General features: G+C 39.4%; 1 protein-coding gene across 5 annotated transcripts in view; it reads left to right on the forward strand.

The window, feature by feature from the left end:
* The window catches only part of OPHN1 (oligophrenin 1), a 510,840-nt gene that overhangs the window by 361,762 nt on the left and 135,035 nt on the right, over positions 1–14,043 (forward strand). For all 5 annotated transcript variants that reach the window (XM_032845576.1, XM_032845578.1, XM_032845577.1 and 2 more), the window contains one exon: positions 12,003–12,087. In XM_032845576.1, the coding sequence (XP_032701467.1) occupies positions 12,003–12,087 (85 nt within the window). The remainder of the gene's footprint in view (positions 1–12,002; positions 12,088–14,043) is intronic.

Genomic DNA, 14,043 nt, shown 5'->3' on the forward strand with positions numbered 1-14,043 from the left:
GTTTTTTACATATCTATTAATGGTTTTTGATTCATAGTTACCATTAGGTTTGTATATAACATCTTCTGCCTATAGCAGTTTATATTTAGTTGATGGTCACTTACATTTGAAACCTCTCTTTGCTCATCTGCACCCCCCCCCCATTTTAGGTACATTTTGTTATATTTTACATCCTTTTAATTTGTGACTCCCTTTACTTTTTTTTTTTTTACAGGATTACTTATTTTTACTGCTTTTGTGTTTCCTTCTTTTCATACTCTCACTTTTCATCTTTACTTTCCACTCAAAGTGTCCCTTTTAATATTTCTTGTAAGGTTGGTTTAGTAGTCAAAAACTTCTGTAGTTCTTTTTTATCTAAGAAACTCTATCTCTCCTTCTACTTTGAATGATAGCCTTGCTGGATATTCTTGGCTGTAGATTTTTCCCTTTTAACACTTTGACTATATCTTGCCACTCTCTTCTTGCTTGTAAGGTTTCTGTTGAAAAATCTGTTCATGGCTGTATGCATTTACCTTTTTATGTAACTGTCTTCTTTTCTCTTGCTGATTTTAATTTTCTTTTTCTTCATCACTACTTTTTCCATTTTAATTACTATGTGTTTTGGTGGATCTCTGTGCCTTCTGATTTGGGTATCCTTTTCCTTCCCCAGATTAGGCACATTTACAGATATTATTTTTTTGAAATAACTGTCCTGGCCCTTTTTCTCTGTCTTTTCCTTCTAGGATGCCTATAGTGTGAATGTTATCCTTGCTAGAGTGACCAGTTTCCCTATATGTATTCTCATCTTGCATAATTATTTTTTCTCTCATTTGTTCATCTTTATTTACTTTACATTACTGTGTCTTCTAGGTCATTAATTCATTCCTCTGCAGCCTGCTATTTATTCTATCAATTGTATTCCTAATTTCATTTATTGTTTTCTTCATCTGTTTTTTTTCTCTATATTAAGGATATCACTGATGTCCTCCACTCTTTTCTCAAGTCAAGCGAGTATCTTTATGATCATTATTTCGAATTCTCTATCAGGCATGTTACTTAGATCCTTTTTGCTTTGGTCTCTTACAGTGGTTTTGCCCTGTTCCTTCATTTATGATATATCCTTCTGTCTCTTCATTTTGCCTACCTCTCTGTGTCAGTTTCTGTGTTTTAGAAAAGTCAGCTATACCTATTGTTCTAGAAAGTAGTGTTCAGAGTGTGTACTTTGTACTAGGTGGCACTTGTCTTCCACCATAGGAGATACTCAGTCACTGTGGAGCCTGGAACTGCCCAAGGCCACTGCACAAAACTCAAGTGGACTGATGGGTGCACAGTGCCAAAAACTGTTCACACTGGCCCTCCTCCACTGGGGATGCACATCTGCCACAGAGACTGGGGCTGGCTGCTCCATACCTCATGGTGGGCAGCAGGTGCAGTTTTAACAAGTTTTGCACATCCTCTCTGAGAGGTTGACTGATCGAGGGTTGGCAAGGTTTGCATGTGTCTTCTAGGCAAGGGGATCTGTAGCACTGGGACTGAGGGAGGTCTGGCTGGGGACATGTGCTCTGGTGTAAGCATGTTAGGTAGTGACTGCTGGTGCTGCAATATTTCCCACATGTGGCTGTGCATTTGTGAATTTGGACTGGGGAGCTAAACGTCACCTGCCAGCTCCTTTGTTCCTGGAGAAGTCCCTCAAGTGGACTCTGAGATTAGTAATTAATTCTCCCTCCTGTAGGCCCCAGGTACCTTTCAAACTGCTGCTTCCAATCTCTATCCCCATGAGCTGTTTGCTGTGCTGTCTCTAAGGAAAGGGGCTCAGTTTCCTATTGCTTTCTCAGAGTCTGCTGATTTTTGTAGTTCCAGGTTTTAAGTCCTGCTGGCCATAAGCACTTGCAAAATTCTGCCCCTCTGATTTTCAAAGCCAAATTCTCTGGGGATTTCTTTTCCTTTGTAGGCTCCACAGTGTGCTAGTCTGTTTCTTGCTCCCCCATGAGCCTGCAGCTCCCTCCTTCCAGCATTCAGACCCATAGGTTTTATGTTCCCACTAAATCCTTGCCTTTCTTATCCTCTTCAATGTGTCTTCTTCTCTATATATAGTTATGGAGTTATTCTACCAGTCTCTGGGTCTTTTTCTGGGTTGTTTGCTCTGTGCAGTTGTTGCCTAGTTGTATCCTTGGGAGAGGTGAGTTTAGAGTCCTCCTTGTCCTCTGGAAGTCCCTATTGTTGACTCCTTTTATATCCTGTACTTTTGCTTTATAAAGTTGGTTGCCATGTTATTTGATGTGCAGATATCCATCTGTTTTACTTTCATTTTTTTAAATCATTTTTTAAATTTATTTTCAGCATAACAGTATTCATTGTTTTTGCACCACACCCAGTGCTCCATGCAATCTGTGCCCTAATACCCACCACCTGGTTCCCCCAACCTCCCACCCCACCACCTCTTCAAACCCTTAAGATTGTTTTTCAGAGCCCATAGTCTCTCATTGTTCACCTCCCCTTCCAATTTCCCTCAACTCCCTTCTCCTAACACCCCATGTCCTCCATGCTATTTGTTATGCTCCACAAATAAGTGAAACCATATGATAATTGACTCTCCCTGCTTGAATTATTTCACTCAGCATAATCTCTTCCAGTCCCGTCCATGTTGCTACAAAGTTGGGTATTCATCCTTTCTGATGGAGGCATAATACTCCATAGTGTATATGGACCACATCTTCCTTACCCATTCGTCCGTTGAAGGGCATCTTGGTTCTTTCCACAGTTTGGCAACCGTGGCCATTGCTGCTATAAAAATTGGGGTACAGATGGCCCTTCTTTTCACTACATCTGTATCTTTGGGGTAAATACCCAGTAGTGCAATTGCAGAGTCATAGGGAAGTTCTATTTTTAATTACTTGAGGAATCTCCACACTGTTCTCCAAAGTGGCTGCACCAACTTGCATTCCCACCAACAGTGTAAGAGGTTTCCCCTTTTTCCACATCCCCTCCAACACATGTTGTTTCCTGTATTGCTAATTTTGGCCATTCAAAGTGGTGTAAGGTGGTATCTCAATGTGGTTTTAATTTGAATCTCCCTGATGGCTAGTGATGATGAACATTTTTTCATGTGTCTGATAGCCATTTGTATGTCTTCATTGGAGTAGTGTCTGTTCATATCTTCGGCCCATTTTTTTTATATGATTATCTGTTTTGTGTGTGTTGAGTTTGAGGAGTTCTTTATAGATCCTGGATATCAATCTTTTGTCTGTACTGTCATTTGCAAATATCTTCTCCCATTCCGTGGGTTGGCTTTTTGTTTTCTTGACTGTTTCCTTTGCTGTGCAGAAGCTTTTGATTTTGATGAAGTCCCAAAAGTTTATTTTGGCTTTTGTTTTCTTTGCCTTTGGAGACATATCTTGAAAGAAGTTGCTGTGGCTGATATCGAAGAGATTACTGCCTATGTTCTCCTCTAGGATTCTGATGGATTCCTGTCTCACGTTGAGGTCTTTTATCCATTTTGAGTTTATCTTTGTGTACGGTGTAAGAGAATGGTCTAGTTTCATTCTTCTACATATAGCTGCCCAGTATTCCCAGCACCATTTATTGAAGAGACTGTCTTTTTTCCACTGTATATTTTTTCCTGTTTTGTCGAAGATTAACTGACCATAGAGTTGAGGGTACATATCTGGGCTCTCTATTCTGTTCCACTGGTCTATGTGAATGTTTTTATGCCAGTACCATGCTGTCTTGGTGATCACAGCTTTGTAGTAAAGCTTGAAATCAGGTAACGTGATGCCCCCAGTTTTATTATTGTTTTTCAACATTTCCTTAGCGATTCGGGGTCTCTTCTGATTCCATACAAATTTTTGGATTATTTGCTCCAGCTCTTTGAAGAATACTGGTGGAATTTTGATCGGAATGGCATTAAAAGTATAGATTGCCCTAGGCAGTATAGACATTTTAACAATGTTTATTCTTCTAATCCATGAGTATGGAATGGTCTTCCATCTTTTTGTGTCTTCTTCAATTTCTTTCATGAGTGTTCTGTAGTTCCTCGAGTACAGATCCTTTACCTCTTTGGTTAGGTTTATTCCCAGGTATCTTCTGGTTCATGGTGCTATAGTAAATGGAATCGACTCTCTAATTTCCCTTTCTGTATTTTCATTGTTAGTGTATAAGAAAGCCACTGATTTCTGTACATTGACTTTGTATCCTGCCACGTTACTGAATTGCTGTATGAGTTCTAGTAGTTTGGGGGTGGAGTCTTTTGGGTTTTCCATATAAAGAATCATGTCATCTGCGAAGAGAGAGAGTTTGACTTCTTCATTGCCAATTTGGATACCTTTTATTTCTCTTTGTTGTCTGATTGCTATTGCTAGGACTTCTAATACTATGTTGAACAAGAGTGGTGAGAGTGGGCATCCTTGTCGTGTTCCTGATCTCAGCGGGAAGGCTGCAAGCTTTTTCCCATTGAGGATGATATTTGCTGTGGGTCTTTCATAGATAGATTTTATGAAGTTCAGGAATGTTCCCTCTATCCCTATACTTTGAAGTGTTTTAATCAGGAACAGATGCTGGATTTTGTCAAATGCTTTTTCTGCATCAATTGAGAGGACCATGTGGTTCTTCTCTCTTCTCTTATTAATTTGTTCTATCACATTGATTGATTTGCGAATGTTGAACCTTATAGCCCAGGAATGAATCCCACCTGGTCATGGTGGATAATCTTTTTTATGTGCTGTTGGATCCTGTTTGCTAGGATCTTGTTGAGAATCTTAGCATCCATATTCATCAGTGATATTGGTCTGAAATTCTCCTTTCTGATAGGGTCTTTGCCTGGTTTGGGGATCAGGGTAATGCTGTCTTCATAGAAAGAGTCTGGAAGTTTTCCTTCCGCTTCAATTTTTGAAACAGCTTCAGGAGAATAGGTGTTATTTCTTCTTTGAAAGTTTGGTAGAATTCCCCAGGGAATCCATCAGGTCTTGGGCTCTTGTTTTTTTGGGAGGTTGTTGATCACTTCTTCAATCTCGTTACTAGATATCGGTCTATTCAGGTTGTCAATTTCTTCCTGGTTCAATTTTGGGAGTTTATAGTTTTCCAGGAATGCATCCATTTCATCTAGGTTGCTTAGCTTATTGGCATATAACTGTTGATACTAACTTCTGATGATTGTTTCTACTTCCTTGGTGTTAGTTGTGATCTCTCCCTTTTCATTCATAATTTTATGAATTTGGGCTTTCTCTCTTTTCTTTTGATTAGTGTGGCCAATGGTTTATTGATCTTATTGATTCTTTCAAAAAACCAGCTTCTAGTTTCATTGATACGTTTTACTGTATCTCTATTTTCTACCTCATTGATCTCAGCCTAATCTTGATTATTTCCCTTCTTATGTGTGGAGTTGGTTTGATTTGTTGTTGATTCTCCAGTTCTTTAAGGTATAGAGACAGCTGGTGTATTCTGGATTTTTCAATTTTTTTGAGGGAGGCTTGGATGGCTATATATTACCCCTCAGGACCGCCTTTGCTGTATCCCATAGGTTTTGGACCGAAGTGTCTTCATTCTCATTGGTTTCCATGAATTGTTTCAGTTCTTCTTTGATCTCCTGGTTGATCCAAGCATTCTTAAGCACGGTGGTCTTTAGCTTCCAGGTGTTTGAGTTCCTTCTGAACTTTTCCTTGTGATTGAGCTCCAGTTTCAAAGCATTGTGATCTGAGAATATGCAGGGAATAATCTCAGTCTTTTGGTATTGGTTGAGTCCTGATTTGTGACCCAGTATGTGGTCTATTCTTGAGAAGGTTCCATGTGCACTTGAGAAGAATGAGTATTCTGTTGTTTTAGGGTGGAATGTTCTGTATATATCTATGAGGTCCATCTGGTCCAATGTGTCATTCAATGCTCTTGTTTCTTTATTGATTTTCTGCTTCGATGATCTGTCTATTTCTGAGAGAGGCGTTTTAAGATCTCCTACTATTAATGTATTCCTATCAATATGACTCTTTATCTTGATTAACAGTTTTCTTATGTAATTGGCGCTCCCATATTGGGGGCATAGATATTTACAATTGTTAGATCATCTTGGTGGATAGTCCCTTTAAGAATGATATAGTGTCCTTCTGTATCTCTGACTACAGTCTTTAGTTTAAAACCTAATTTATCTGATATGAGAATCGCTACCCCGGCCTTCTTTTGAGGCCCATTGGCATGAAAGATGCTTCTCCATCCCTTCACTTTCAGTCTGGGTGTATCTTTAGGTTCAAAATGGGTCTCTTGTAGACAACATATGGATGGGTCCTGTCATTTTATCCAATCTGCAACCCTGTGTCATTTTATGGGCGCATTTAGGCCATTCACATTGAGAGTGATTATTGATAGATACGTTTTTATTGACATCGTGTTACCTTTAAAGTCTTTCTTTTTGTAGATTGTCTCTATATTTTTGTTCAATGCTATTCTTAGGATTTTTCCTCTTTTATAGAACCCCCCTTAATATTTCCTGCAGTGGTGGCTTGGTGGTTGCATAGTCTTTTAAGCCTTGCCGGTCTTGGAAACTCTTTATCTCTCCATCCATTTTGAATGTCAGTCTTGCTGGATAAAGTATTCTTGGCTGCATGTTCTTCTCATTTAGTGCCCTGAATATATCTTGCCAGCCCTTTCTGGCTTGCCAGGTTTCTGTAGACAGGTCTGACGTTATGCTGATGGGCTTTCCTCTGTAAGTAAGGAGCCTCTTTGTCCTAGCGGCTTTCAAGAGATTATACCTACAATTATTATTCCTCAATTTGACTATCAGGTGTCTTGATGTTTTTCTGGAATCTATAATCTTGGGTGGAGACCGTTCGGCCTCTAGTACATGAACGCTGGTTCCATTCATGAGATTGGGAAAATTTTCATGAAGAACTTGTTCCACTATATCTTCTAGACTTCTTTCTTTCTCCTCCCCTTCAGGGATACCAGTAATTGTGACGTTGGAACGTTTCATGGCGTCATTTATTTCCCTGATTCTGTTTTCCTGGTTTCTAAGCTGTTTGTTCCAGGCTTCCTCTTGATCCTTTCTCTCTATCTGTTTGTCCTCCAGATCACTAATTCTATGTTCTGTCTCAGTTACCCTAGCTTTTAGAGAATTTAGATTAGATTGGAACTCATTGAGAGCATTGTGAACCTCTGCCCTGGTAGCTTTTAGCTCTGCCCTAACATTGTAAATATCCTGTCTGGTCGCTTTCAGCTCGGCCCTAATCAATTCCGTTTGGTCATCCATGGCTTTCTCTAACCTAGCTATTGCCTGGATAATTGTTAGCCTGGATTCTCTTTCTGACGTATTGTCTATGTTGATAGCCGTTAGCTCTGTTGCAGAAGGTCCATCCTCTGTATTTTTCTTCTGTTGGGCATTCCTCCTCCTAGTCATTTTGGTGAGAGATGACTGAACAGATGTAGCTGGATGTATCGGCCGTGGTGCAGTCAAGGTGCTCCCTGGAACACTTCTGAGCAATCAGGATTCCCCACCCAAATGAGAGAAAAAAGAAAAGAAAAAGAGAGAGAGAGAGAGACAGGAAAGATAGGGTAGATGAAAGAGAAGGTTCAGCCCAAATGGGCCCCAAGGTAAGATTGATGAAGTATACAATCAAAAACAGACAAAGAAAAAGACTGATAAAAGTATATGACAAGAGAAAAAATATATATATGTAAATAAAGGAAGAACCTTGTTGAAAAGAACCCCAAGTATAAGATTTATATTCTATCAGGACAAACACAAAAACACAGAAACACTGGTGGAAGAAAAAGATGGGAGAGTGGTTATAAATTCTCAATGTGGGCTAGGAAGGTTGTTTTGATTCTTCCTGGATGTATCTTGATATCTTTGTTAAAGGACTCAACTTTCCTAGGCTAAAGGGGGATTAAAAATTGGTTTACCTATAGGGGTAGTATTGATTGGGGAAAGGGGATTACTTTGAAGTTTAACTCTATATGAATATTAGAAAATAAAAATAAAAAAGGAATAAACTAGACTAAACTAAACTAAAATTAAAAAAAAATTCAAAAAATAGAAATGCTAAAGAAAAACATAGGTGTATGTATCAAAGAGTTCAGGTTAGAAGGTTATTATGGAATTTGATGTACTGGATAGCTCGCTGTGATTGTAAATAAGTTAAAAAATTATCTCTATAAAAAAAATGAGCCAGAAGAGTGGGAACAAATTAAAAATAAAAGTTGTCCTATGAAGTAGTGGTGTTGGTTCTCTTGTAGTCTTTTTTTTTTTTTTTCTCTCCTGGTTGGTTTTCTGTGGGGGGGGGCCTGTCACGTGGGTTTTCAGTCAATGATGTTCCCTGAGTTAAGTCCTCCAGTCCCCCTCAAGGGGGTGGGCTCTGAGGAAACCGGTTTCTTCAGGCTTTTGTTCTCTGGAGGTTTTTATGTTTGTTCACCTTTTTTTTTTTTTTTTTCCTCTAGCCTTGACTGCTTTTGATGGTTTTTGTAGGTTTAGAGGAAAGCAAACTGCACCCTGACCTCCCTCTCAGAGAGAAGCCTAAGTCTGTTCTTCTGTGGGTGTTGCAGAGCCCATATAAATACCCCCTTGGCCGCTGGCAGAGCAGGTTCTGAGTCGTGGTCCCTGGGGACGCAGGATCTTCTGCTTGTACCCAAAACCAAAGCAGGGGCAGCTGTTTGGGCAGCTCCAGACCGCCAGAGAGGTTCCAAGCAGCGATCACACACTGAGATTTTCCTGCTGGCCCGGGCTGGGAGTGCCTGGTCTTTCTGGGTCTAAGAGAGCCCGGCTTGCGCGCACCTCTCTCAGGGGAGGCTGTGGTTCGCGCGCGCGTCTCAGCCTCTGAGATCGGGGCGCAGGTCCGAAAGCACCAGGGTGGGCCTTCTTGCACCTCTCTCAGGGGAGAGTTTGGGGTGCGCGTCTTAGGCTCTGAAACAATGGCGCGTGTCAAAGAGCGCTGGCTGGGCCTTTGTACCTCTCTCAGGGGAGGATGAGGGGCTCGCTCATCTCAGGCTCTGTAGCAGGGCTCGCGTGTTCTGCCATCCGGCGTGGCTCCCATCCCCTCACAGGCGCCAGAACCCAGGCAATCTTGGGCGCGCTGGCAGCTCAGGGACCAAGACCTGGTTTTTCCACCGCACTCTCTCTGGCTCAGTGCCAGGGGAGGCTGTCCTGGGCCCGGGGACTTAAGCCCCTGTCCTTAGCCGCCCCGATTCCCACAATCCCCCCCCCCCACAATCTTTTGCTCTTTTGGAGTGCTTTCAACCAGTCTCCAAGTTAATGCTGGTCCCCAGATGCAGGGCACTCTCGCTTGTATTAGGGGTATTACTTTCCAACTGGTCACCTCTGGTGGCTCCCTAACCCTTCTGTTTATCTTCCAATATCAGTCCGCCTTTCCCACTCCGCTTTACCTGCCCACTGGTGTCTTCTGCCCCTGTAGAGATCCAGATGTGTATAATTCTGATCTCAGGCTGATTTCAAGGGTGATCAGAGTTCTTTGGTAGGTAATCAGCTCACTTTAGGGTACAGGTTGAAAAGGCGCCTCCTCCTACTTCCCTGCCATCTTGTCCCCCGCCCCTGTTTTACTTTCATTTTGACTATGGCTTTTAGCATTAAAAAGTGTTCTTTGTCTCCTTTCGTACTTTTGGGCTTGGAATCTACTATGTCTGATACTGATTGCTTTTTCCTGGTAGATCTTTGTCCATTCCTAAATTTTTATCTTTTGCTTCACTTCCCTTTGGCTGATGTCTTTCCATTATGTTTTGCCCTTTCCTTTCCTAGGAACAATACCTTTCCATGACTTCTTTTTGAAGATCACTTAGAGCACTCTTCCACAAGTGCTCTGATTTGCTCTATTTTTCAGTATTTTTATACTTTGTTTAGACTTTGTCTTTCTGGTGCTGGTTTTAGATTAATTTTAGTCCTCCAGACCTCTTATTTTCTTATGAATGAAATTTTGATGGCATTTTGCTTGCTCTCTGCAAATGTTTGTAGTGAAGGAATATTAGTGATAGCTCCCTGGGATTTAGTGTTTATATTTCTATTTTCAAGTGATTTGGAATTTGGGTATTCTCTATGTTTCTGTTATGTGGAGGACATGGCTTTGTGTAACCCCATTTTTCTCTTCATTCCATGTTTACTGGAGGATGTGTAGGGTGACTTAGACTTAGGTGGCCAACCACATTATCATGACATATGCATTTCACATATGGTTAGAAATACTTTGTAAATATTTTAATGGGTACATAAAATTATGGTAAATAAAAGAACCAATATTTATCAGATAACTTCCTTATTTTTGAGCATTTAACTTTCTTCCTTTTTTGTGATGACGTATTTATAGATGAGTCTATTCTGATGTATACTTTGGGTAAATTTGCTGACATAGAATTATTGCTTCAGGGTTATAAATGTTATTAATAATCTTGATGTAATTTGAATCCAGGGAAAACCAGTAGTTCACAGATGAATTTACTTTAAGCTGCTAAAGTAGTCTCTACCCTTTTATAAAATCACATCCCTCTTTCCTATGTATATAACAGGCTCCAGGTCTGAAATAGCTCCACCAGCATAGCTATTTCTGGTGAAAAGTGAGAATTTGACTTCTTCTTTGCTGATTTGGATGCCATTTATTTCTCTTGATTTTCTGATTGCTGAAGCTAGGACTTCTAGTACTATGTTGAACAACAGTGGGGAGAGTGGACATCCCTGTTGTGCTCCTGACTTCAGAGGAAAACCTCTCAGTTTTTCTCCATTAAGAATGATATTCACTGTGGGTTTTTCCTGTATGGTTTTTATGATATTGAGGTATGTTCCTTCTGTCCCTACGCTGCAGAGTTTTTATCAAGAAAGGATGCTATATTTTGTCAATGCTTTTTTCAGCATCTATTGAGAGAATTGTATGGTTCTTATCCTTTTATTAAAAAGAAGCATGAAGGGGCATCTTCGTGGCTCAGTCATTAGGCATCTGCCTTCACCTCAGGTGATGACCCCAGGGTCCTGGGATGAAGCCCCACATCAGGCTCCTTCTCTCTTTCCTCTCTCCCTCTGCTGCTCCCCCTGCTTGTGCTCTCTTGATACCTGAAAAAAAGACAGAAAGAAAGAAAGAAAGAAAGAGCCCAGAAACGTGAGTGAATTGTTCTTAGATCTTCACTGTGAGAACCTCATAGGGCTCCTGGAGGCAAAATTCACAAAAGTGTGCAGGTACCCCAGGACCGGTCCCCCTTAGAATTTTTAACTCTCAAACTTATCCACTGAGCCTCTAGCAAATCAACTGTAGGTTAGATTTTCCTAACCTTGTACTGTTCCCAAAGAGTTTTCTGCTCCTGGGCTTCTCCTCTAGTAAGTTTCTATTTTCTGGATCTCCCAGTCTCTCTCTTCAATTTAGAGGACAGTAGTTTGTTGTGTGACCTCAGATCTCTGGGGTATCTAAGAGGAGTTGATTTTTGGTTTATTATACTTTTTTTCCTTGTGTGGTTGGAAGACATGACTTCAAACGTCTTACGTGCCTGAATGGAATGCAAGGGAATTTTTAAGACATCAAAGACATGGTTGTTGTACAAAGTTTTCATCTCTTGAAAACTGGGTAGAGTGACTATCTTTTAATATAATGTATTTTAATTTTCTTCTTTAAAGATTTTATTTACTTTAGAGAGAGAAGTTGGGGGAGGAGCAGAGAGAGAGAGAGAGAAAGTCTCAGGCAGACTCTGAGGCACTGAACACAGAGCCCAACCCAGATCTTTATCTCACCACCCTGAGATCATGACCCAAGCAGAAACCAAGAGTCTGATGCTTAACCAACTGTGCCACCTGGACACCCCACTTTATTTTTCTTTTTTTTTTCTTAAAGATTTTGTTTATTTATTTATGAGAGAGAGAGAGCAAGCATGAGAGGGGAGAAGGTCAGTGGGAGAAGCAGACTCCCCGTGTTGCTGGGATCCCGATGCGGGACTTGATCCTGGGATCATGACCTGAGCCAAATGCAGTTGCTTAACCAACTGAGCCACCCAGGCAAGGGGTGAAAAGTAAGAAATTTTGGAATATTAACTTTTTAATTTTTTTTTTCCTCAAATAGATCCTAAATGCCCAGGAGACGTTGATTTTCATAGTAGTGACTGGGACATTAAGACAATCACCAGCTCTTTGAAATTCTACCTCAGGTATGCCTGATACAATTTGGGAATTTGTTTTTCATAGTTGGTGAAATTTGTCTAGGTGAAGATTGGAGATTATGTGGTTGGATAGCTCAAGGAACCCAGGAGGTTGGATAGGTTTGCTATAAAAAAAAAGAGTGAAAATAATTTCCATCAAAAAAGAACGTATATTAGAAAACCTTTAATTTGGGAATTTAGGCAAATTAAGCATCAAAATAATAGAATTATTATTGAAAAATGGCTTTTCCTTAAAGTAATGGAAATTTTGCCATTGTGCGTAGAGTGATGTCACAATGTGCTCATGAATAATATCAGTATTTATGACAATTCAATGTTGTTAACATGCTTGGTTGAACAATAACTATTTTGAAACATTAAATTATATTTGTACAAACATATTTGTGTTTCTGTGTTATGTGTTATGTGTCATGTTTTATGCATTCATCCATATAATAGAAATAAAAAACAAGAAAATACAATTACACAAATGTTAGAACTGAGTGAATTGAGAGCAATAAGAAAACAAAATTTACCTTATCAGCAAAATTTGGTGATGCACAGTGGTGATGTATAGATCATTTAGTTCACTGGCATAAATTTGTATTATGTAAAAATATTTGGGGCATATATTTTTTGGGGGGGACATATACTCATTCATTTCTTTCTATTCTTTATGTCCAATTGTATGTATTATACATTATTTACTAAATGTCTTTTTTTTCAATTATTGTACTCTTTAGGTACTTGGATAGATACTTGAATATCATTAATCCAGAATAAATTGGGTCCCAGATATTGCTGTTAAATGACCTTTTGCTGTAGTATCATCTTAGAACTTTGTATAAACATGAATGCTCTTTCCAGGAGTATTTCTCTGGCATCTGCCAAAGAAGAAATGTACTGTTGTTAGAAGGTGTTCTAGTTGCTTACATTGACAATATCATTTTTTGTTTTTTTACAATAATCCTATAAGGTATGTGGCATCATAACTAATTTTACAGATGAGGAAACTGAAAGGCATCACTTTCCAGTTAAGTATTATCCATGCTCACAGCTCACATTATTTGAACCTAAGTATCCCTGACATATAGGTCACTGGTATTGGAGCATCTTCTTCCCGTTTCCCATCCTCAGGGGCTATAGCTTTCTTGAAGTTGCCTGGAAGACAGAGAGCAATCTACTATGCATACTTTTAGAAGACTGGTGATGATAATAGTGAGAGTAAATGATTCTATGTCTCTAGCCTTTTTCAAAGGAGTCAATTTTTTTCAAAGATTTATATAGGTTAAGTAACTCCCCACATTAAATCTTTCCCAACTCATCCCATAATAAGCAGTGTGACCCCTTTTAAAGATGGGAAGATCAAGCCTGAAAGCCTGAATGAGCAATACGTCCAATGAGAGATTTGTCCTTAACACTTAATGTATGGGCCTTTAATATGCACTAACCAGTTAACACCCTTTAGGTTTCTCAAATAATTCAGTATTTTCACAAAGGGGACTCTTCATCTGTGTTATACGTACATAACTTATCCCTTATATCCAACATTTCCAGGAAAGTACCCTAAAAGCTAAAACTATCCTTTCCTTTTTTTAAATTTAATTTTATTTTTCCAGTGTTCTAAGATTCATTAAAACTATCCTTTCTCTCGCTAATATCTTTACTCTCTCTTATTCAACTGGCTCTTTCCTCTCAGCATATAAATATACTCCTGTAAAGCACATCTCTTTGACCTTGTGTGTTTTTTCATAAATGAATAAATTCATTCTGCCATTTACTAAATCATTCAATAAACATTTCTTGAGTGTCTAGTCTATGCCTAGCATGATACTAGGCAGTAGGCATATAATTGTGAATAGATGTGGTCCCTAAATTTAAAAAAGTTATAGTCCAGTTAGGAAAGCAGTAAAAAACAAATAATCATACAAATATAACAAACCATAATAAGTGCTCTGAAGAAAA

Source organism: Lontra canadensis, unplaced genomic scaffold (genome assembly GCF_010015895.1).
Source record: "Lontra canadensis isolate GAN:19392208 unplaced genomic scaffold, GSC_riverotter_1.0 scaffold166, whole genome shotgun sequence".
NCBI classification, from domain to species: domain Eukaryota; kingdom Metazoa; phylum Chordata; class Mammalia; order Carnivora; family Mustelidae; genus Lontra; species Lontra canadensis.